Raw genomic sequence first — 24,964 nt, 5'->3', positions numbered from 1 at the left:
AGCCTCTGCCATCAGATTTCCCCGTGTATTCTTCAGGCTACCTCTCATTCCAGAGATTCTTACTGATGATGTCATTGGTGGGCATTGGTGGGCATTTCCATTGCAGGTGAAATTCTGTTAGAATGAGTCCCCCAGGTTTACGTCAGCTCCTTTTTTTTGTGGTAGTTCTTATGCTCTTCGTTTTTAAAAAAGGAACAGCTGTGGGAAAAATGAGCTCTTCGGTGTCATCCTGAAATTGCTGCTAATTCACTGTTGCCTTGGCTTGGATTCCATATTATTTAGTATATAAATTGATGTTACTTATCCATACAGTCAAGGGGAAATCGCTAGAGGAATTAGGGAACAGAAACACCCTGTGCCTGTAACCCCATCAGCAGTTTCCCTGAGGAGAATGAAGCCCACGTGTACAAGGATCTGTGCTTTGCATATAATTGTCACTCAGCTCGATGTTTTTTTCTGTTTACCCATCTGCAGACAGGAAATAACGATAATGCCATCCTGCCAGGCGTCATCTGAAGGTTACACTTCTGTACGAAATGCTAATGGTTGGAGGTGAACGTCTTGCTGGTGGAACATGGTTCTGGGTGGCTGTAGGAAATCTGACTGTGGTGCGAGGGCACCTCAAAGGATGAAGCTGTATTTTGCACGGCGTACTGCCGTTCCTGTACTGTTCCTGTGCTTGTGTGTTGTAATTCCCCTTTCTTCTCTGCCTTCCACAGAGTCCCCCCCCGAGCGGTGTGGGCAGAGGCGCAGCATGCCCAGCGGGGTGGCGGAGCGGAACCCCACCATGGAGCCCGCGGCCACGGCACCATTCCGCGTCACGGTGAGTGTCTGCCCACCCCGGGGCTTTGAAATAAGGGAGAAGAGTTCAATCGTCCCAAAAGTAGAGGTGGTGGTATACGTGGAAGCATGTGGTTAGCAACAAGAGGTTGTAAAATATTTCTTTGTAAAGCAACAAGATTTGTATTAGAATCCAGAGCAGGTTCGGGTGAGTTGTTTTATTTGGAAGATTTTCCCGGTGAGGTTTCATTTGTGAATCCTGGGGTCATGCAGTATATTCATAGATGTATTTCCCGCTCTGAAACTGTACCATACATCCTCATCCTTCTACAGAAGCTTCTGCACAAAGAGCCTGCCAGGCTGATGTCTCCCCAGAAACTGTTATCCTCTCCTAGCAGGAGCCAGGAGGAGCCATTCTCTGTTTTACATTTCTTCAATCGTTTTGCTTTGCAGTTCTCTGCTAACATTGCTGTTTTGTTGTGATAACAGTAGGTAAAGAATTGGAAGTCATTTGGGAGTGGGAAAGAGCAACACCACTAACATAAAGAACAGTGATACCAAACACAAACAGAACAGAGCGGGTCTTTGAGCTCCGTGGGGAAGGGAACTGCTACACCCATTACAAATAAGGGAGCCAAAGACACAAAGAAGTCAGTTAGTGGCTGACCAAGGGACCTGCTGTTGCTGAGGCCTAGGTCTACCATGGTCTACCATGTGCATGTGACAGAGTCATTGCCAAGAGTTTCACTGCAGAATCTGAAAGAGGAGGGAGTCCAACTGCAGAGCTTCTTAGAAGGACTGTTTTATCTAATTGATAATATCAAATCCAGGTAGTGATTTAATTTAGGAGTATGCTCAGAGGAGTACACTCTGACAAACTGAGGCATAGTGATGGGATGAAAACACTTCCCAAAAAATGGGCAGTGCAGTTGGAGCTGCGAGTGGCTGGTTTTCTTTTAATGCATCATCAGCCCCAACATGTCTGTAATTAATGAAACGTCCCTTTGTAATCAGCTGAAGATGCCAAGGTCTTCTGGCTAACATTTGGAGGTAAATTCCATTAAAAGTAAGAGAGATGTATTTATAAATGTTGAAGAATAAGTGCAAGCATCTTGTCTTACACAGCTGCAGACAGATGTATTCAGTATGAGTGATCTCCAAGGCTGCCAGGAGGTTACATTTTTGAGAGAAAAATGTCTACTGTGTGTGGATAATAAGCTTGAGTACAGACCTTTTCATTCAGAGGAAAGGCCAGTGGTCTTGGAGCTGGTTTGCCTGACGTGTGTTTATAAGTTTCCTCTGCAAACCACACCTACTTTACAGGCTCAGCTACTTCATAGCAAACCTAGGTGGGTAGAACCAGAATTTCAAAGGAAAGACAATGGTGCAATCTAAAAAAAACCCGAGCACACCCAGTTCACCTGAGAACATTGGTACTGGGAGTGAATCACTCACAATGGTTTGCCTAAGTAGTTTATTTTAGTTCTGTATGTTGTAAGTTAGTGGCTGCAGAACATTCTCTCTGGTGTTTATATTCTGTAGGCACAGTATCCAAACACGTGCTGAATATGGAATGGGGGGGTGGGTTGGTGCTGAGCTGTGCTGAATGAGATGGGAAGAAGTGCTGAAGGCAGTGAGTGGATGGCAGGAGCTGAGCTCTGTTTTGAAGGAGTGTGTACGGTATATGGCAAATATTGAAGACAATGAAACAGAAAAACAATGAGATTTGCTGTAGGGGCGTATTTAGTTTTCTTCTCGAGCTGATGAAAGTTCTTCTCCCAGGAATCCCCTGTTCAAACAGCAAAACACAGAGGGCGTCCTCAGGTCCGGTTCCCCTTGTGGTATCACCTTCCTGCCCAACAATGTGCATTGTGTTTCAGTGCCAAGAGAGAAACTAATTTTTTATCTCCAACCCCTTGTTTCACAAGCCACATGCTATGTATCTGAATTGATTGTCAGTTATCAATGCTCTGAACCTCCGAGCACAGCAAGCAGAAACACAGTAAAGCTAACTGAATAGGCATGCTTTTGCTTTGTGCCTTTGGTTCAGCAGAATCTGTCGCAGTAAATGAGTATCTTTGAACCTTAAACACTGCACTGCTGGTGAAAGGGGCAAAGAACGATGGGAAAATCTGGATTCTTCAAAAGGCAGTGGTCTTGGTAGTATTTTTCTTAGTGCATTTGTAGTCAGTGAAAATCAAATGCTGCTTATTTCTGTTCCGATGACGTCTCCTGCTCTATGTTTCTGGGGAAGTCATTCCTGTCATTAAGCAGGTCAGCTCATGGTAGTGAACCAGCCTATATGGGATGTGGCTGCCCGCTCTGATTGGCTCGGTTATTCAGTATGGATTAAGTAAGGGCAATCATCAGATGGATAATACGTAGCATTTATCTCCTCTCAGTTACAATGCACTACCATCTCATTTCTGTTTCTGCTCAGCCCTCCGAATGTTATTGCCATTAATACGAATGGCTTCATTACATACATAGTTTTTATGGCTGCCTAGATCTCAGCAGATGTCTGACTTAAGAAATATTCTCCCTCACCTTCCTTCATTAACCAGACAGGAACATTAGCAGTCAGTCCACTCTGGCCACTGGGAATAGTAATTAGCGCTTCAGTTTAGTGGTAATGGGATTATTACTTTTGAGCCTTCTGCTGTAGGTTTTGATGTTGTAGGCTTTTCATATTTTATAGCTGATTGTTCTTCCCTGACATCTCCATCCTTCTGTGCTGGGTCTCCAAGGGACTGGGAAGTTCAGGAGCCATTGCGTTCAGCTATTTTGACGGCATTACACTCCCAGTTGATTTCTCTCATTTGAAAACTAAAGCAATCCGTAGTGGAAGTGCTCTCTCCCCATTCTGAAGTTTGCCAGGCAAGTTACGGTTAATTGGGTGTTACATTTTTCATAGCAACTTTGGAAAACAACAGCTTACACTAGTTTTTCGAGTCCTTAAAGATAACCTTGAAAATCAGGCCTTAAGTTTTCAACATCTCAGTATGAGAACTGTTCTTATTCCTTCCACATCGAGAATTTTTAATAGAGCTTATTAAACATTACAGGAACGCCCTTCATCTTAGTCATCTCAAGTTGTAAAATAATTATATTCCACTTAAACCTATCTGGCTGAACTTTTGTGCCATCAGAGCTTTGTATGATCTGATGCAGCCTAATGAAGCCGAGTCTTTAATCCAAGCGACTCTCAGCTGAGGCCCTCGATTCTCAATCTGCTCTGAGCATTAGCTCAGAATTCAGTTTCAGTCTAAGTCTGATTGGAAAACTAGAAATGTAATTCATATTGACAGCTCTACAGTGGTTTGTGTGGATTAGCTGAGACCTTTCTGACTGCTGCATCAGTGCCTAAGAACAGGAGATGTGGTGCATGTCAGTATCAGACGTGAACCCAAGCAAGGACATTCTGATCCTACTGAGAGGATTTGTTGCATCATACGTGATGACAGTGATGGAAGGGACTGACCCTGTCCTCACACACATCTTAGCAGGAGACAATGAGAGTTAAGTAGTCTGTCTGGGACCCTCCTTGTCTGGCATGATTCTGCCTCTTGAGGAGACCTAATAAATAAGGGCTTTGACAGAAGTCAGTGTCTGAGGACAGGAAGGCAGGAGGCTTGGCTTAGCGTGCGATGTCAGTTCAGGTGTTGCCTGCTTGCTAGTGACCTGGAGCTGAAGCCTTGCTGTTGAAGCCATTCTCTGGTTACAGGAGTATGGAGAGGCACTTAGCTTCTCTGCATGGAATTCAGATAGCTTGATATTTGAAATGGATTGACTTGAAATCTGTGTTGTATTTTACCAGCGACCAGAAGATGAGAATAGTGTTTAATTTAACCCTCCCACTCCGCGCACCTCACGAGGAAATGTTGGGCAAGGGTGAGGCTGCTGAGACCTGCCATTGGAGTGCTGCCATCTATTGACTGCTTTTATTAGAGCCTGGTTCATTTCCCTGGCAGAGCTGGTGAGGAGGAGGTACTCACAGGCTGGACCAGGAAACCTGAAGGATTTTTGCTGTTCCTCTTCCTCAGTGACTGTGCAAGGAGCTTCCCTCCTAACAGAATGTGATGTGCAGCCCAAATATTATGAGTGGATGGAAAATGTCACTCTGCCCATCTTATAGAGCTGTGTTTGGTGAAGCATCTGCGTGCTCTTTCTTCCCCCAAAATGCTAAATAGGGTTTAGAACTTTTCCTCTCAGCCCCTTAATCCTCAAGTCCAGAATCAACCGCCTGCTTTCCACAACCTCAGACAACATGTGCTTCTTGTAGCTGAAGGCACATTGGCCACAAAACCCACAAAATCCATCCATGCAATTGTGTAAATTTAATCAGAGAAGAGACAATTCTCACGGATGTTTCGAAGTGCAAACCCAGTGGTGTACACATGTTCCACCATTGTCACTGGCAGTCGTGAAGATAACTGGCAGCTCCATTTCCTCATGGTTGCTCATCTTCTGCCTGTCTGCTATTTGTGCTTTGGATGCGATGCTGTGGAGCAGGAGCTGGTGGTCTCTGTGCTTCATTTCCCTGGTGCTTCCCAGGTGGGATGCAGGGCTGGGTGCTGCCTCGCTGCAAGCCGTCACAGAATGGCTTAGGTTGGAAGGGACCATAATGATCACATAGTCCCAAACCCTGTGCTGGGCACGAGGTGAGCCCAGCTCGCTGTGATGAGGTGCTGGAGCCACAGAGAAATAGGAAATCTTTCTAGGTTTTAGTTCTGCTTCTAATGTTAATGTGTTTTCCCGGAGTTTTTCTCTCTGCTTGGGTTTGGAATTTACAGTGAATTTACAGTGATACATTATAAGCTTCTCTTACAGTATTCCTCCATCTATCCTGCTTTTAATCCTTGGTAAATGAAGTATTAAGCACTAATGGCATACCGGTAAATGGAAACTCCTGGAGAGATGAAAGCGAGTGACCCTGCTACCACTGCACTGAATGTCATCCTAAAGAAAGGGATCCTGTTCAAGCTGCTGTCAATGGGAGACTGAAGGACTTCCCCAAGTTTTCCCAGTGTGTAATATACACTCTTTTCCATTTCATTCCAATATATTTTTTTGTCAGAAGCAGTCACATAAGCTGTGTTTTAATAGTTTGACTTTGGCAAATGCATCCTCCTGCGTTTTGTAAAGAGCCAAATGGTGCTTCCCTCGGCACGAACAGCCCGTCTTTAATTGAAATGTAATTGTTTACTAAACCATTCCAACTGGAAGGGAAAATTACTATCATTTTGTTCTGTGGCTGCATACATTAGAGCGCCCTTTTACGGGGACTGAATTTAAGGAGAATAGGAGCATTATCACAGACGATATATAAACAGAAAGCTATTATCATTAAACTGTCAACTGCAACTGAGTTTGGATAACCAGTGTTAGTGGCAGCAAGAAGTCTGCAAATTACTTGGAGAATGCATCTGTCAGCTCAGACACTGAGGAACAGGACATGCTTGGAAGCCTTGAGTTTCTGAGCAGTTTGAGGATCAGAAATAAAACGAGGTCATCCTGAGCATTTGCAGTTATTTCTATGGCAGTGTTTTGCAAAAATTAGGAGCACTGCTTAACTGTCACATTCGTTTCTGTCAGGTACAGAAGGAGCATGCAGATTTTGTCCTCCCCAGTGCCCGTGGCTGACGCACTTCCAGGCTCCCTGCACAGGTGGCTGCCCATTAGTGCTCACATTTTGCAGGAGAAGAGTTACCTAACTTAAATGTGACCACACAGCAAAGCCAGGAAACGTCCTGAGGTGGATTCCTCAATTCCTGATTCCCTGTCCTGGTGTTAGCCACTGTTCAGCTGCTCCTAATTGCTTCTCTGAATCGTCCTTCGCTTCCAAGAGAATTAAATGTTCTTCTCCATGTTGATGCCATCATGTGAAAAGGAGTGAGTGGTTTTCTGGCCTCTACGTCATTGCTGCAGGGCAGATGTGCCTGCCTTTCCTACCAGCCTTGTCAGGACCCCGTTACCTAATTTCCAATTGCTTGCTATTAGAATTGCATACTTCTCACTTGATATTTTTTAAATCACATCACTAATGTAAATCTCATGGGTAATGTAAATCTCTGGTCTTTAAGTGCTGTGTGTACTTAGTGAGACATAGGGCAAATTCTAGCTGAGGGTACTTACTGCTAGCTAGCACAGGGACTGGGAAGCAAAACATTGTTTTAAGTGATTCAAATCTGACCTGGGAAACTTCAGATTTTCTAAGTAAATGCAGAGGCTCCAACTGGGGGAGTACTGGGAGTCAGAGTCACTCCAGATCTGTGCCATTGTCAGGCTACAGCACTGAGCTGCAGTTCAAACTGCTGTGGATTTATTGTGTGCATCAAGCAGGAGTTGGGAATAGCGGATGAAAGACGTGTGCTATGACCTGCTTCTCTGAGAAGGGCCCAGCAAGGCACAGTGTGGATTTTTTTTTTTCCTTTTTGAACTGTGTATGTTCCAGCGAGGTCTCTTTTTAGAGCCTGCAGCTGTCTAAAGGACAGTTGTACAGAAAGGAGGAGGCACGGGGCTCATCAGCAGCTCAATTCACACACCAAGGCTGCTTTTCTTTAAAAATACTAGTAATCCTATTTAAGTTTGTGCAGCATGGTTTGGCCTGCTTGTGGTTGCTATCAAAGTGATGTGGCTGGACAGCAACGTCTGCATGGACTGCAGCAAGGCCAGCTCTGCTACAGGCAGGGGTGGAAGAGGACCTGGCATTGCTAGCACCCATTTGATGCCTTGTGCAAAAAGAATTAGTAGAGTCTGGTCAGCTCCTGAAGGCAGCCAGAGCCTTTCATTTAACCCACAGTGGTGGCAGGTCCCCCTTCCTCAATTCCTCCAGCACTCCTGTTGGAGCTGCACAAGAAATACCAACAGTTCTGTATGTTTTCATGGAGGGAACCCATGGGAAGAATATTCAACATTTAGGCTGTAAGTAGGGCTAATAGGAAATGCTAATTCACATTTCATTCTTTTGATCAGTGTATATTGAATGATAATTACAGTGATAGTAGTTGGCACTTCTGTAGCACCTTTCATCTGAGGCTGTTAAAGTGTTCTGCCAATCTCAATGAATTCAAGCTTGCAGTCACTGTGGGGTTGCAAATTATCATAATGCCTTAAACTAAATGGGGAAACGAAGGTGTGGAAGGATTATATGACTTTCCCCATCCTTCATAATCTCTATAAAAGAATTGGGACTGCACAGGAATGCTGCTGTTCGTCTTTTGTGAGGAGCAGTTCAAGGCATCACTTAAAATGGTGACAATTATTGAATCTGTCCTGATGACAGTGCCTTACACTGCTTGTTTCTTTGCTTGTGGCAGTTTCACCATTTGCTGTCTGCTCACATGTCCTGCTCCGTTCGGTTCCGTTGCAATGGTTTGAATTTCTCCCACGAAGACCAACAACCTGAAGCTCTCTCTGGATTCTCTGCCCATGCAGCTGGCATCAATTCTTTACAGTCTTCCAATTCCAAAGGGTGATCAGAATGGAAGCAATTACTTCTTGCTCATTTCCAAATTACTACCAAAAAACATTTGGTGATATATTAATCCATTTCCTGGAAGTCCAAATGCAAACTCCCTGTGCTGATTCACGGGCTATGGGAAGACAAATGATTCTGAGTAGCCTCACTTCAATGAAAAGTGAAGAGAAGCAAAGCTTTACTTTCTTTAGACCTCTCAGACTCCTGGTAGCACCAAGATGAGCAATTAAATATACAACTTGACCGTGCCCCTTGAATTTGCTTCGAGGTCACAGATAAAGAATTGTACTGCAGATGTAAGAGGTAGGATAATAAATACACTCAGTTTTCCCACTTTCGGTAGTGCTGATGTTGTGCTTTCAGAAAACAAGTCACACAGTGCAAGGAAGTGGTGCTTAGAGGGCCCCAGTGGCCTTAACCGTCCACCTAATGAGGACCTTAATCTGAACTTTCTCCATTTGGAAGCATGTATTGCTTTAGCTCATGGATATTAGATACTAACTTAGCTATGAAATTGATTGTAATTGAATTAATAGAAATGTTTTCATTGCCACAGTTAACACTGAGTAGTTATCATCAAATAATTTCCAAGTTTGAACTTAATTTCTGAAACAGTTTTTTTTCTTAGACTAAACACCCCTCCTTAATAGCTGTAACCATGCCATGTTTTGAGCCACCCTTTCCTGGATTTCCTCTGTGTTAAACGGTTCCCATATTGTCAGCATATTCTGCTCAGAGCTTTGGTGCTGCGGCAGGAGATCGGACACGTGCTGTCCCAGCAGACCTCACCGTGCCCATGGCAATGGCTGAGCAGAGCTTTCCAGGCCTGCAGGAGCTTAGGGTGCTCCCTTTGAGCAGGGCTGCAAGGGCAGATCGTTGGTAGGTTGTTATGGAGGCTCCTTCCCCTCCGGATCTCGGTGCCACTGAACATGAGGAGCTCCCTGCAGGCGGTGACACTGCTGTTCTGAACCCTGCGCGGCTCCTTGGAGCCGCAGGTCCGATCTGGATGGTCTCACAATGACACGATCCTGGCAGCTGAATAGCTTCTTATTGCTGTGGGGCTGTACAGAAACATACATGCTCAGATGACATTGATTTCCAGCTACTTTTTTCAAACTTCAGTTGCCGTGGAAACAAGATTCACTTTCTCCTTCACACTGCCGCTGTTCCCCAGCACTGCGCGCTGATGAGGAGCAGACCGTGGTCATCCTCCCCACCCTCTTTTCCTCCTGGAGGGCAGGGTAGCCATGGCTCAGGCATCAAGAGTGATTGGGCATGGATGGCACGAGCTGCAGAGCTGTCCCTGAGGTGCTGTGGTGCTCCTGGGCTTTGGGGCTCTGCCAGGAAGTTTATCATCCTCCATAATTACAGTGGATCATATCTTGCATGCAACACTCTTCGAAGCACCATGGAAATGAGCTCCAGAACAAATCATATCTTTATTTCCTGAATAAACTGTAGTTACATACACCCTTCTGCAGAAAGGGACTCGCAGAGCTCAGCATAGTGTGGCTCTGCCCGCTCCGCTCTCCTCCCTCCCATCCCACCACCCTCCCGAGCACATCCACCTGCTGCAGTCCCCTTTCAGAAGAGACTCAAAAAGGCTTTCCTGGTGATTCGTACTTCCTATCAAACCTACAAACCCTTAAAGATTTGCAAATGGTTATTTGAGTGCTGTTGACACTGGGAGGCAGATGGGGACCTCAGTGGAAACAAGGGGCTCGGGCTGCGGTGCCTCCTCGTGTCAGACACTGAGCACAGCCTCCCTTGATAATGAGCAGGAGTCAAAATAGCTAAGGAATAAATGAAGGAGAATTAAATATGCCTGATAGAACTGAAATTTCCTGCTGGGTGACAAAGTTCTGCTTTAAAGGTAGTAAATCTATTGCTAGTAATCAGGCAAGAAATAATCTGCCAAGACCCCAGCGTGGCTCTGCCGCTCGCAATGCCCACCACGCTGTTTTGCAGAGGTATAAAGCAACAAAGACCATCATTTTTATCTCCAGTTCTTCAAGGATATAGGTTTTTTTTGTTTTGTTTTATATCTCTGACAACTTTCCAGATGAGTGTCCTGAGAACCATCAGCGTCGTGCATTGCTATCTCCCATCTCGTTCTTCACCGCCTTAACCCGAAGGTTACGGTACAAGCTTAGAAGGAAAAAGGAGGGAGTAAATGCAGGCAAAATAGAAAGGAGTCTTGGATTGGTTTTCATTTGAAATTTAAATTGGTGAGTTAATATTTGTGATTTCATCTGAATAAGTAAAACTGCTGGCAGCCTTTCTACTTCATTTTGCACAGAGGGGGCAGGCAGAGACCTCAGTTGCAGCCTCTGCAAGGATGTGTGTGTGCTTCTGGGCTCCTGCTTTAACTGGGAAGGGGCTTGGAGGTGTCGTGAACTATTTTGCCAATGCATAAAACTACCTGAAGTTGTCCATTTCTTTGTGGTATGGTTTCAGGTAAAAAAATAAAATAAATCTTCTAACCCATTCTAATTATTATTGCCTGTTCCAGTCTTAAGCTATCTTAATTAAAATAACTGTCTGATCCGTGTGTCATTATGGACAGAAAACCTTTTGAGATCAAGGTCAGTATGCTTCTGTAGCCGTCACGTGGGGTGTATTTATTCCTCTGCTGTGATGTTTCTCCTTTTCACAGTTCTGTAAGCAGAAACTGAATCAAACGGAAACACTCAACAAATTTTCTTTAATTGTGAGGCTGGGACAAACGAGCTTAACTGCTGGCACAATGTCTGGAGATGAGGTTGAGTAGAGAGGTGGCACAGGAGAAATGTGAGACTGATGCATTGTCTGAGTTGCAGGAGGAATTCACAGTGCCTTCATGTAACTTAATGTCTTTGATTGCAGATGTAATTATTGCTGAATACAAATGCTCCAATTTAAGTTTCAGAAGTGCAGTGGAAGTCTTTGGAACTAAGAACATCTGCATGAAGCATGAATTTCATTTATAAAGGAGCAACTGTTATTGCAAAATTACACGATGAATGTCTACCTTCATAGGATAATTATATATATATATTTTTTTTTTTCTAAATAAACTATCTACCAACTGCTTTTTAAAATGCATTGGTCCAGCACCTGGTTTGGTAGGGAATGTGTTATTAAAAAATGCACAGAATTTGTCAGTGAAAATGCAGCGTGTTTACCTCTGTGTAGACTTGGAGTTGGTCTGCAAAACAGTGGAAAATGAGGTTATCCCTTCCAGTATTTGCTCTGCCCACAAGATTTCAAATGGAAGTGAGTGGGAAGGATCTGATGACTAGATCCAGTGTGATGTCTGTGTGCTGCTCTTTGGCCATAAATCAAAGTAGGACATGCATGTATAAAACACACTCGTGAAGCATTTTATTCTGTATCACATGGCAAAAGTAGGCTTTAAAGGAGAACATCGATGTAAATAGGTTTGTGGACACAGCTTTCTCATCTCTCGTATGTTTATTGCTCGTTTTGGGGAGCTTTGATATCCGTTTTAACGTGAGGCAATGTATTTACGTAACCAGAGTGCTTCTGTAGGAATGAAGCATTCCTGAGAAGTGAACCTGGCTTTGCTGCTTATCTGCCGAGCAGTTGGTGCAGCAGATCACTTGCACACGTGTGCCTTGAGAGCTGTGCTCCCCGTGCCCCACGGGGAAGGAGCTGCAAGCTGCTGGGCAGTGCTTCCTGCCGCCCCGCTGCGCTCCCTTGCTGTTCTCCTTGTCAGACAGTGACCTTGTTGAAGCAGGGATCTTCCTCAGAACATATTAGGATATGTTGGGATATATATAAGCCGTATTTGCTTTTCTGATATTGTAAAAGACTGAAGTTAACCTGATTTATATAAAACCACACCTTCTTTCCCTACATTGAAGGGCAGTGATTTACCCTGACTATGATGCCTGAATGGGATCAGCAAGCATCCAAATATACAGTCCTACCATGTCCTATAAATTCTTTATTTTGTCTTTAGTGAAATGGCCGCTGTGTTTTAAAACCAGAATGAATGTAATGATTCATGGCCAATACCAAATGTTTCAGTCATTATTGAGCTACTAAAAGTATAGTAAAAGTTTGAATTTATAGGAGTGTGAATAATTTTCTGTCAGCTGGGGGTTATTCCTTCTACTCTAAAAAGCACTCATTCTCTCAGTATCTGAGGTTTCAGAAATATTTACCAGATTGGAATCTGTTGCTTTCCATTGTAAAATAAATCTCCTGTATATACAGTGGATGGGAGATGGTAAATGTGAGACTTATTGCATTTAATGGAAATCGAATACTTAAAACCTCCTCTACCATAAGCAACTCATTGGATGTGTTCCCAAACCGTTTCATAGCAGTTCAGCTGTGTACCTCCCAGGTTCAGGGGTTCTGTTTGCAGTTACTTCAGGCTAACCTAGAGTGGATGATTCTTTAAACAAACACATAGAAAATTGCTGTGGGATACAGTAGGAGTCTACAAGTTAGTTGTTACCTGTGGCTTTCTACCCAGTGTTGGGTATGTGCTGGAAATCTGGGTGCTTCCCTGGCAATGTGTTGGATGCCAGGCCTGTGGTGGCTGTGCTTTTTTGTCAAGCTCTGCCCAGAAAAATCCCAGTCATGGCCACCATTCCACAGGTAAGAATGGCCATTTCTAAACTGCAGACAAGGTGATGGCACAGCTCACATGGCCTCACATGAGAGGTCCTGCCTGCATCGTCACAGTGTGTGGTAGAAAGAAGCCATTTCAGTATTGGCTTGGCAATTCCAGAACGCAGCTTGGCGGATTTGTGACAGCCAGCCACTCTGAGTGGCTTTCAGAGCCAAGATTTACTTGGTTTTTCAATTAGTTTTTAGGACACTCTTAAAGCCTAAATTAGGGGAGTGAGCGTGGTTTAGTTAGTGATAGTTTGAGAAGTGAAGCTGCATCCCTACCCACAGGACTCGGGGCTTCACCAGGTGATGTGATGAAGGGAAACAACTCTGGCAAGGCAGCACCTGGTGTCCCTTCTGTTCCCTGCACGATGCTGGCAGTGCTCAGCAGCTCGTGGGACGTGCTCCACCACTGTCAGCGTTGTCCCTGATAAAGAACAGGCAAAGAAGTTTTGTAAGTTTTGTATATGAACAGTCTCTCCTCTTGGATGGTTGATTCCATTGCACCAGTTAAATAGGAAAACTGTTTTATCCCATTGAATTTCTCCCCCAGGTGACATCCTTGCTCGGCTTCATCTAGGCAGTCTGTTTCTTGTTGCTTTTCTCTTTGGGTAAATAACTGCTTTTGTTCTTCAAGGTTACTTGCATTCTGCTTGTATCTCTGTTTCTGCATCATTCATCCCTGATTGCTCAATTACCCTTCTCCTACCTTCCTAAGGAATATTTATGTGTCTGGGTTGGATATGAAAAGTTGACAATATGATAATTATGGAAATGTGAACAAATAATCCAGAGTGGTGTGGTTTTGTTTTAATAGGAGAACAAAAGAATCCAAACTGAAGGATCGGGTGATCCCTGAATACTGATGGCTGTTGAATTGCAGCCATTGAACTGCAGCAAGGTTCTTCCTGGCAGCTGCATTGCTGCACTCAGACTGTTAATGTGCTGCTGTTCCTTGTGGACATTGCATGTGTCATTAGTGCTGGTGCAGACAGACTTCCCCAGTTTCTGGTGGCATTACCAGGGGGCCTTGGCTTGCTGGATGTTTTGGTAGTTCTCTCATCAAGGACCAAGGGTGTGTGCTGGCTGGGGGTGACCATTTCAGTCTTTCCCTGATAGAAAAGAGCAGAAAAAAATGGAGTGTAATTTTGCAAAGAAACTTCTAGATGAATGTCAGGAGAAATGACCTGAGAGAAGAGGCACGGGCCACAGTGCGAGCTGCCAGGCTGCAGGGTCCTTTCTCCAGGGCAGTGGGAGAAGACCTGTGACCAGGATATTTTCAACAAGATAGGTAAAATCTATACAAGAATAGAACATTAGCAGCAATTCTGTATTGAGCAGACATGGGAAAATAGACAATGTTATGTGTTGAAGTTACTGCTTCTTTTATCTGCGACTTGCTAATACTTGCATGTATTAGATTTGCCACATTCTTAATTAACCCTCGGTGCATCTCATTTGACATAATTTCAGTTTCCATGACCTAAACAGACCCATGCTGTCCCTTTGGTCACCTCTGGGACTTCAACACATCTCCATCTGATTTTTCAAATGGACAGAACTAAGTATTTCCAATGACACTGCAAATGTGATTAATCTTTTGCCATAGAAGGGCAGTGTTGCTAAGCAGCACTTACAACACGGGTTGTTTCTCACATTCCCGTGCTGCTTTCTGGCCTGGCTCACTGACATGCCCTCATAAGCATTTATGTACTGTATCTGTGTTTATTCTCAAACCCTGGATGCCCAAAGACATCTGACCACAGCACATGAAGTGATGTGATTTGAGATTTAATTGCAATTGCTGGGCACACAGTATTCTGGAAGCTCTTTTTTCATTCTTTTCCTTTCTGTTCTACTTCCAAGATGCTTGTGTCTCAGAGGGGCTTCCCTATCCCTGTGGAATAAGGCTTGAAGGTACCATCAGTCGGAGCAAGCTGGTGGCTCGTGGATAGGTCTTGCTTCGTGGCAGACAGGAGGGCTGCTGGCAGCTGGGTGTTTCCATAGGGGCTCACAGGACAGCTGGGAAAGGCCTTGAGATTTCTGAAATAAAACAGGAAAAGGTGCATTGAGGGGCTTCTCACCCACTTGAACAAATGTGTGCCTTTAGCCTCCTCTGAACACAAAGGGGAGACATGTCAATCTGTGTGTGAGTTTCTGGGCCGAGAGATAATAAACCCATCTGGTTTTCCTTTTATGTTTCCTCGCCCTTTCCTTGGGGTTGCATATTAGGCAAGCCTTACCAACGGGAACAGGCTGGTCTTTGTCATGTAAGCAGAGTGTGGGTACATCAATTGATAAACCTGCAAGAACTTACCTTCTTAAGTTAATTCAAGGGTTCTTATTGGTCTGGTGTAGTCCCACTTCAAACGACACTGTGGCTGAGTGGCTCCTGCATGCCATGTACCCGAGTGCAAACAGATCCTCTGGCATCCCTGCACGTGCGGGGCTGCCCCAGTGGCCACCTCCTGCATAGAGCCCTCCATCTCATCTGACAGAAGAACTGGTGGTAGGAAAATAACTTTTACCTTGCAAGTTCCAATCGAAAGACTCAACAGAAGCAAATTATAGATGAAGTGTTCGAAAGGATGCTTGCAGTTACAGGCACGTGCCTCTGAACAAATGAAAAATATTTGATCCGTAAAGGTCAGTGCTGTACATGAAATTCCCTCCTTTCTTGTATCAGTGCCAGGAGACCACTCAGTGGATTACTTCAGTTCTTGGGGCTTCCAGGAAACGCATTTGATGCCTGAACTCCCTCTCAGCTTTTTATGGCCCTTGGAATAGTTTAATGCAGTCATGCTCTACAAAGAGAATAGTGGAGAAGCACACTTAAGTGTCTTTACCTGGTAATGAACAATATCAAATGCTGTCTGGAAAAAACTTCCTTTTATCTTGAAAGCTGAGACCAACAGGAGTAGCTGTAGAAACAGGTAAACTCACTTTTGTTGTACATTTATGCCTATAATAAGATATTAGCATTGGCAGAGTTCTACTTGGATCACAAATGCAAGTATAAATTATCCATCCGTGGAGCCTCAGCAGAAGAGTAATTCCGTGGGCTGTGATGGATGCTGAGAAAAACCAGGAAAAAAAAGATGATTCCAGACTTAAAGAAGTTTAATATTAGAATAAAAAGACAGGAGCAGTAGAAAGGATTTCCCCCAGTTTTATACCCATAAACATATCCTCAATATATAGAAAAAATGGACACCTAATATAAAATGCCTCACTCGCAGCACGTACTTATTTGTGGCAGTTTCATTATTATGAGTAGCAAAAAAATATTCTGACATGCTCTCAAGTCCCCTCTCATTGAGATTCACTTGAACCGAAACAGAAAGCGATGGAGGAATGATAAAAATAGCCCCATCTGTTCACTGCTTTTTGCAGTACGTCTTTACAGTGTTTGTTCTGTTGGTCTTTGGGTAAGAGCATAAAGAAGGACTTCTGTCTGCCTCCCCAGTGTCCTGGTCAGAGCAGAACCCCCCTTGGCTTTGCCCACGCGTGCCGTGTCTGCGCTGTGCTTGGTTTTGTGCTTGGAGAGCACTGACAGGTGCCAGGACTCTTCCAAACAAAGGCACACTCAAAGCATTCAGTTTGATGTACTGACACGTGGTGCTCGTTGTTAATTTCACGTTTATTGTGTTTCCATGGTGCTGACTTTTTACCTTTCAAACTTTATCCTGTGGGTTCACTGCAAGTGAACATTAATGCTGTGGGAATCAGTCCCAGACACATGAGACTTGTGGAGTTACTTTATGCTGAATAAAACAGGAGCACAAGAGGCAGACAAGACTTCGCCATCCTCAGTGCTGCACTCAGCATAGCAGCCCTCTCTTCTCCCTTCTCCCTTCTTCCCAGTCATCCTTGGCCCAGGGCATACGGAAGTACACAGCTCCTGCTTCTCACAGGTGTGCAGCTCTGATCAGCTTGCACATATGCTTTAGAAGTATCATAATACTCAAAATATTAAGATATTATGATATAATCAGATGTTCTTTCAGGGTCTTAAGTGATTGGAAATGCCTAGGTTGGTAAGCAGGAAGAATTAAAATGAAAATGTCACCTTCTTCCATCTGCAACAGAGATGGTGGTGTCAGACTTGGGGTTTGTGCAAATATGTCCAAAAAACCCCAAGACAAAACAGACTGAATTGTCCTGCTTTGAACTGTGGATGTCCCGTTCCAGCTTAAAGAGCAGTGTCTGTGTTTAAGCCATTCCTCAAACAGATTTGTTTTGCCTTCTTTCTTTGTGTTTTATTATAACTTCAGTCAGCTCTTCTGATTACAGCGATTGTATTCCAGATTGAGGATGTCAGAGTCACAACTGCAGAAGCAGAACAAGAAGAAAAGGCCCTTGCTCTTAAAAAGTGAAATCACTTGGCTGCACAGTGAGAGCTCTGCTTGCCTCTTTGCTCGTTGAGTTCTGTGCCACACTCCTGTGTGGGCTTTGATGCCCGGATAACTTCCATACAACTGCACAGGTTTGTGTGGCACTGTGCTCTTGACCAGAATGGTCATCTTGCACAGAAGTTAGGCTGTGCAAGAGATGAACTTACACAGTTGGTACCTCTGCTTGCATCCACAAAGGTATTTCATTATTTACTTGTGTCCTATGCCTAAAAGGAAGGTGGCATGGGCCAGAGATTTGCTTCCTTGTGTTGTAGCAGAACCTGAAAAACCATCTGGGCTCAACAAAGGCAATTCTGTACTGAATGAAGCTGAGCTTTGTCCTCATTTGTGCAAATTCTGCACTGGTTGAGAAGGAGCCCTCAGGTGCACAGCTCGCAGCACAGAGCACCCTGCTCTGCTCTGCCCTCCTGCTCCAGTGCTTTCCTGCTCTTGTAATGCCTGTAGGGATTCTTTGGCTCTTCAGATTTCTATTTGTTGTCATTTAGTGCAGTCTATTAACTTCTTCTCAATGAAACCTTCCAAGTTAGTGGTGTAATTTTTTCTAGGGGTAGATGCTGCCCACACATTGGAAGACACAATTCTGCCCTAGACAGCTCACAGTATGAACTTAAAAGCATATAAAGAACATGTAATGTAAAGAGCAAGACTGAAATTAATAGAACTCACAAGAATGCAGCAAGGCCAGAGGAGCAGGCGGTGCTTGCAGGGTAGCATTAGCCTCATGCATCTGGAGATCAGGATCATATGGTCTTTAAGTCATAAATGAAGAAGAAATGGATGATGCATTTATGATCTCACCAGGAAAGCATGGCAGTCACACCCCAGGTCAGATTCTCTCTCTGTTGTCTTTGTGGCAAGTGAGCTCCTCTGTCTATTTAATTTTTTTCTTACCCCACCTAAAAATTATGGGATGCAGTAACTCACACATGAGAGTCCCCAGTCTCTGGCACGCACAATGGAGGTGAGCACTACTGCTACAGCATTGTAATTTGTCAGCATTAAAAAGCCTGACATCTCGTTCTCCCAATGAAGCTAGCAATGAAAACTGAAAATGGCAGAGTGCGATCTCCTTCTGGTAGCAGGGAACGTAAAAACAATGCGAAACAGAAGGAAAGTAATGTCTTATTGCAACCCTAAATTCTAATTTCCAGATCCTGCACGAATCATCTAACAGTTGTCAGGATGTGACATATAAGATAGTGAAGGAAAGCAACGATCGTTTCTCACAGAGAGTCGTTGTGTTTCTCCTTCTCTATTCCCTCCCTGAGTTGGGGATTTTAACAAGTGTCTCAGTAATGCTGTGACACAGCCGTGCCCTGGCTGGCCCAGCACGTGGACAACAACCACCCAGAGGCAGTGTTAGGGAAATAATGGCCACGTTTCTGGTTCTGTTTCTTGGCCAGGCTCCCTAGCAGGCAGCCAGCAGCCTGCCCCAGCCAGGACAGGAGCACGAAGGGCTGATGCTGAGGATGACGTTGGCTGAGGGCTGAGTGTGGCAGGGAGCACCTTGGCAATGCTGTAGGCACTGGAGGAGGACATCCCCGGATGTGCTGTTTCGGAGCCACGTTGTTCCCCCTTTCTGCACTTCCTGATGTTTCTCATTCTCTGATGGTATTTCTTGAGGCGGCCCTCGGTGCCGTTTGCATCCTGCTGGTGTGAGACACAGCTCACAACCTGTGGCCTGAGCTGAGCATCGCGCTACGGCAGCCGGAGGACAGCTCCCAGAGCAGGGCTCGGCTCACGTGGAGGCACTTAACGTTCCTCATCTGTGGGCGAAGTGGTGCTTAACAAATGCAGAGCACCTCTGGGTATCGACATGTCTGAAATTCCTGCTGTGCTTCCACAAGTGCCACACGGACCGCCCCGGGGCATCCCGCGACCCGACGGGGACGGGATGTGCCCCGTGCACGTGCGAGGCGGGGAGGGAGTGTTTAATAGCACAAAGTCAGGCTGTGCTTATCCTCCTGCAAAACAGATGAAGGATATGGGTTATAAAAGGGAGCTGCTAAAGGGCATGTGACCGTGCCTGCTGATGGAGGCTGACGGGAGGAGATGCCCGGGGCTCGGTGATGCGGGGTACGCAGAGCTGCCCGCGGGAAGGTGCCCGCTCCTCCTTCCTTCCCCGTGTCCGTCAAAATCAGTGCTTTTTCCAGCGGCTCTTACTCCCTCTCCCAGGGACGGGATCAGAGGGGGCACGTGCAGGACCTCGGGCCGTGGGGGCTGTGCCAGGGGTCGGCTCCATCTCCTGCTCGGCTGTGACGGTGCGCGAAGGGTCGGACGCTGCTCCGGGCACTGCTGCCGAAGCCCCACTCGTGTTCCCAGCACCGCCCGCTCCGTGCCCGACCCACGCAGGCTGTAAATGCTGCCCACCGCAGTAGTATTATACTTTTATTGCCTTATTTAGCCAAGAGATCGAATGCGGCGTTCCGGTTCCGTAGGACGTTAACTCCTATCCATAAGCGCGTGTCGCACGGCGGAGCGGCGCGGGAACCACGAGCGGCGCTCCCGCACAGAAATACGCGTGGGTCTCCTCGCGCTCAGGTGCTGCGTGGGCACCGACCCCACCCGGGGCCAGCTCTGCCGGCGGGGATGGGGGCTCGGCCGGGGGGGAAGTTGTTGCCCACGGCGGGCGGCGCTCCCTCCCCTCCCCACCGCTCCCCCCCGCGGTGTGCTCGCCCCGTCTCTCCGACGGGATTTTGATGTGAGCCGATGGTTGCCACGGTAACGGCGGCCCCGGAGCCCCGCGCCGCCGCAGCGCCCGGCCGGGCTGAGCACGGGGAGCGGAGCGCGGGGCGGGCAGCAGGGCAGCAGGGCAGCAGGCCGGGGCTCCCGCTCCCGCTTGTCTTAATATTTAGTATTCTTATCTCACCCCACAGGGGTTCCTCAGCCGTCGGCTTAAAGGCTCCATCAAAAGGACAAAGAGCCAACCGAAGCTCGATAGGAACAGCAGCTTCCGGCACATCTTACCTGGCTTCAGGAGCGTGGACAATGAGAGGTGAGCGGACGTTCCTCGGGGCGCGGAGGGGTGGCACGGGGACGCCGCTTTTTGCAGCCTTTGTTAATTGCCCTGCTCATCTTACTCGCAGCGACGGCACATCCGTGATAGAGGCGGACTTGCTTAATTGCGTTAGGGGTAATTCTGATGCGTTTTTTAGGTTGAATAGAATGAGGAGAGGAGCCCGTCCGATCGGCGTTCCTGCCCCCAATAAACCCGGCGTTGGTGCGCCGACACAGGAATAGCACCGACACACAGCAGCCGCCGAGCGCTGCGGGCACGGGAGGGAGGGAGCGAGCACCGCCGGCTCAGCCCTCCTATGGACAATAGCAACCGCGATGTGCCCGCATCCCCGTCCCCGCTTCCCCCCCCGCACACCGGAGCCGCCCCGCGTCGCTGCTCCCGGCGGTGCCGTGCGCTGCAGCCCCGGCCGCGCTGCGGGGCCGTGCGGGGCGGCTCAGGGCGCGGGGCGAGCTGCACGCGGAATAACGGGGAACGAGAGCCGGCGGTGGTCTGTCAGCTCGGGCAGAAGGTGAAGCTGTGCAGTGGGTTTGCGCGTATTTGTGCGGGTGCGTTTGTGCGGGTGCGTGCGGGAGACAGCCGCGCATTTCTGGGTGGACTCGGGTGTGAATGCACACGCAGAGCGGGGGCAGGGTTGGTGTGACAGCCCCAGCGGCAGCCGCACACATGGGCGGGCTGCTTCCAGGAGGAAGATCCTCAGTGTTCCGTGAATCTCTTCAGGGAATGGCACAGAAGTACTGAGATGCCAAAAAAACTCTGTCGGAAAGATGTGGCAAATTGGGCGGACACGGATGCAATCATTTTGTAGCAGTGCTATTACAAAATATCAAGGCAGTACTTTAGGACACACTGAGCACGCAGACCCAGGGAGAACTTCTTCCTTTTATCCATCCTCACCCATCCGAGGGGCCGGGAGCCACTGAACGTTTCTGAAATCCGGATTTTGCTTGAGATGACCTACGCTTTTTCCTCCTGGATTTAGCAGGTGAAAGGGCCGTGCTGGTCAGCACAGGGAGATATTGCAGCAGCTGCTGCCTGCCAACTCGGGGTCGATGCGATTCTGCGCTGCGGTTTTTGCAGCTGCTCCGAGCTCATCCACACAGAGATGAGCCCCGTGCTGCTGGTCGCCCCGAGGTGGGCACGTTGGGCAGTGTTTCTCCCTCTGTAGATGAGTTTTGTTTCATTCTGCAAATAGCCAGTGTAGGGCATGGGAATTGCCAGTGTAGGGAATGAACTGCTTTGGCCAGCCCTGAAGCCAAAGTCATTCTCTCAGATTAATTCCTGTAATTCCTCTGCTGTCCCTGAACAAGATTCCTGCCCCGTGCTGGGCAGTGTCCCTCCACACAGAGCTCCATTTACCACAAGTTTTCTCTAAAGGGATTTGATGAATGGCTGTAGTGCATTTTCAGCATAGTGATTAAAAGGTGAATCAGAGGAGCAGTAGCATTCATCAGCCTGAACGAACTGCAAGGATTTGCTTATCTGAGTATTTAGAAACTGAAAACGAAGGGCTTCAGGTATCACACAGCCCCGTCTGTCATACACAGACATGCAGCTGTCTGCAGGGCACCATCTGATGCTCAGCAGCTTCTGGCAGTGAGCTTTTAGTCCCCAGCTTTCCCAGTGCTGTCAGGTCAGTGAGGGTGAGCGGGTTTCCTTCTGCAGAACTCCTTGGCTGTGGGTACAGCTCTGGGAGAGGTGAAGGAAAGCGGCAGCCAGGCTGCTCGGTGACACACCTACAGCATGGTGACAGCAGATCCTTCTGTCTTCCTGAACATTCCCATCTCGATTAGAATGCATGATGCATGCAGCTCTGTGTATGAAGGGGCTTCACTCTTCAGATCACTCTCATTCGATTTGTGCTGTGGGTCCTTATCTCTCTTGAAATCTAAGAAATGCTTCAATGGAGCATCTGGTATCAGCGTAGTTGCTTCCTAAATATTTGATTCATTTCTCCATCTTGTTTTGAAGCTGTCTGTCTGCAAACTCCTGCTTTCCTCATGGAAGTAACCGTTGTAACAGCATTCTGTTCTGGAGCTTTACAGAATTTTTGCAGGTGATGCCATAGCACAAAACGAATAGTGCAATAAATGCAGACAAAACCCTCGAGGTTAAGTATTGAGCCTCAGTGGGAGGAGATCACGAATAATTCCGTTACCTGGGGTCTGCATATCTGAATTGGTGCTGTGTTATATCTCCTCGAATCTTTGTTTTTGCATTTCTTGCATGTCCTGTTCATCCTGCTGTGTATAGCAAGTGCATGAGTACACGGAGTGTGCACATACGTGTACAGACACCCAGCTGCGTGGACATGGCATGTGCGTGGGGCAGAGAACATGAACGCATCTGCGTTTGATAAATGCGTGCATTTAAATTCATTATGTAAATTTTAAATGGCACATGATTACCTCCTGCCACAGAGAGAGATCTGTGCGGCGTGAGTTTTATAACAAAGCACAACGAGGAAATATCTGTAAATGTTGGAAATGTCACAGAGTGTCTCACGGGCGGCGCTTGCAGTCGCCCTGTTGTTGTGTGTGTGTGTCGGAGCCTCATTCTGCAGCAGCACAAAGGGAACGGGCATTCCCAGCACAGAGCTGCTCGGACAGAGCGTTCCTGCAGTGCCAGGAGGAGCTGACAGCTCTGCTGTGTGCGGGGTTTGGCTCTGTGGAGCTGCTGTGCTGCGTGCAGCCTGGTCCGAGCAGCGCCGGGAGGTCCGGGGATGCCGCCTTAGGAAAAGCCTGGCCAACTTCTTTTTGTCTGTAGAGGACATCTGAGAAACTGTCCGAAGCAGTGCATTAGAAGAGAATGCTGATTACAGCCAGGCACAGCTTACATCTGTCGGACAGGCATGGTTGTTTCTCATGGCACGATTTTGACACTGACTGAGAAGAGATCGTTTGTGTGAAAAAGGTGGGAGAAGGTGCTGCCTTCAGCAAGGGATGGCAGAGCTCACGGTGCAGCTGGACACATCTCCCCAGCCTTTCACATCATGAGCTTATTCTTGAAGTCTTGTAACAGCAACAGGGGAACAGTGATTGGCTGTGAATAGGGGCAGTAATGAAGCAAGTGCAGGTCTGGTATAGGAGCTGCATTCACCTGGTGCAGTCCGCTGATATAAATGTGAGATTGCAAGGACTGTGGGATGAGTGCTCCTTTCAGGGTTTGGTTAGCACAGTCACTTGTTAGAGCTAAAGAAGGGTTCTGTTAAAGGAGCTTTTTGCTGACTTATTACAGCAGCTAACGAACTTTTTATCATGGAGCACTGAATGTTTGTCTTTGTAGGGGCCCCTCTGGAATCAGCCACAAATCAAACATTTGGCAGATGGATTGTCCTTAATTGGACCCACATTTCTGCTACAGAATAGGGGTAGGCAAGTTCCTAGGCTGTGCTCTGGGCACACAGAGTAGGCCTGGAGAACTGAGAGTAGGTTATTCTGCTGCACTTATTAACTGTTGTTTGGACATTTGGATTGTTACATCAGAACTGAGAGCAGAGGCACACAGTCACTTTATGGGATGAAAGATGGGCACTCTGTGTAACTCATTATTCTGATGTAATCTTGAAGCTGATGGTTCCTAAGGACGCCTTTTCTGTGTGCCGAGTGTTCATTCAGAGCTATGGGACACTCAATTAGTAGCATTTGGGATTATTCTGCGAGCTTCTGTGTTGGTTGTTGTTTGTATAATTCCAGAAGATAACGCTCCGTTTATGGTTTTTTTCTTGGCACTACAAAAGTCTGAGCATATGGCAGATTGTTAAATGAGCCTCAGCCTGGGAAGGGCTGCAGCCGTGAGTCGGTAACACCACGGGCCTGCACCACTTTTACTCCCTCTTCACAATATCCAGTTTTTATCCCACCACAAATTTTTCCTTATAACCCATGGAGAGAAGAAAATGTGTACAAGTCACACCCTGCAGTACATTTAACTCCTAATGTAGCACCGATGCAGTCTGCTGTATGGGCTTCAAACGTTCATAAAGTTTATGTTGATGCAATAGGAGAGCATCAAGAGCTTCTGAATATCTGTACTCGTACAGTAACATTAGGTTGTGGGTTTTTGTCAGGTCTGGTTCTCGTTTGCTTATTCCCAACAAACCTGATAGACCAAGTGTTTTTAGTCACGATGAAGTTGGTTGAGCAGAACAGGGTGACTGCTGCGTTACAGAGCGTGCAGGGGTGGCTTTGTTTCCTCTGGGAAGAGGAGCGATCCCCACACAGAAGCGGGCTGTGGAGTTTGTACGCAGAAACCATTCTGCACCATCAGCCACACCTGGAAAGCAAAATGAGATGAGTTGCAAAGTGGAGCAGGAGCATCCAGTGGGTACCAGCGTCTGTGTTACGGTGCAGAGGTGACGCCTGTTTTCACTCCATCCCACCCCCAGTGGACAGGTGTGGCTCTGGTACTGGGGAACGGGCTGAGGATCACTGCCCACACAGAGCGCTGCATTCATGTCAAGGCCTTGGCTGGGAATGTGCCAATCAACCTTGTAATGGGATTCCTTTGCAAAGTATTTCTTGAACCAGAAAGTTAATTACTGATCTCCAGTTAATGGCTGTGTTCGGAAGCTACGGTGAAATCAGAGAGAACTGCTTTGTAGGAGAGATGCAGGAGGGAATGATCCCTGCTCCACACAAATCGTTA

The 24,964-nt window shown here is 46.7% G+C and overlaps 1 protein-coding gene across 1 annotated transcript in view; it reads left to right on the top strand.

Moving 5' to 3' along the window:
• DAB2IP (DAB2 interacting protein) overlaps positions 1-24,964 on the top strand; it is a 115,476-nt gene that overhangs the window by 14,614 nt on the left and 75,898 nt on the right. The window contains 2 exon segments of the mRNA XM_065737262.1: positions 720-823; positions 20,178-20,296. Coding sequence (XP_065593334.1) covers positions 720-823; positions 20,178-20,296 — 223 coding nt within the window.

The sequence above is a fragment of the Cyrtonyx montezumae genome, unplaced genomic scaffold, assembly GCF_038088225.1.
Source record: "Cyrtonyx montezumae isolate F1298 unplaced genomic scaffold, pur_monq_1.0 scaffold_20, whole genome shotgun sequence".
Taxonomy (NCBI): Eukaryota; Metazoa; Chordata; class Aves; order Galliformes; family Odontophoridae; genus Cyrtonyx; species Cyrtonyx montezumae.
This window is presented reverse-complemented; position numbering and strand designations above follow the sequence as displayed.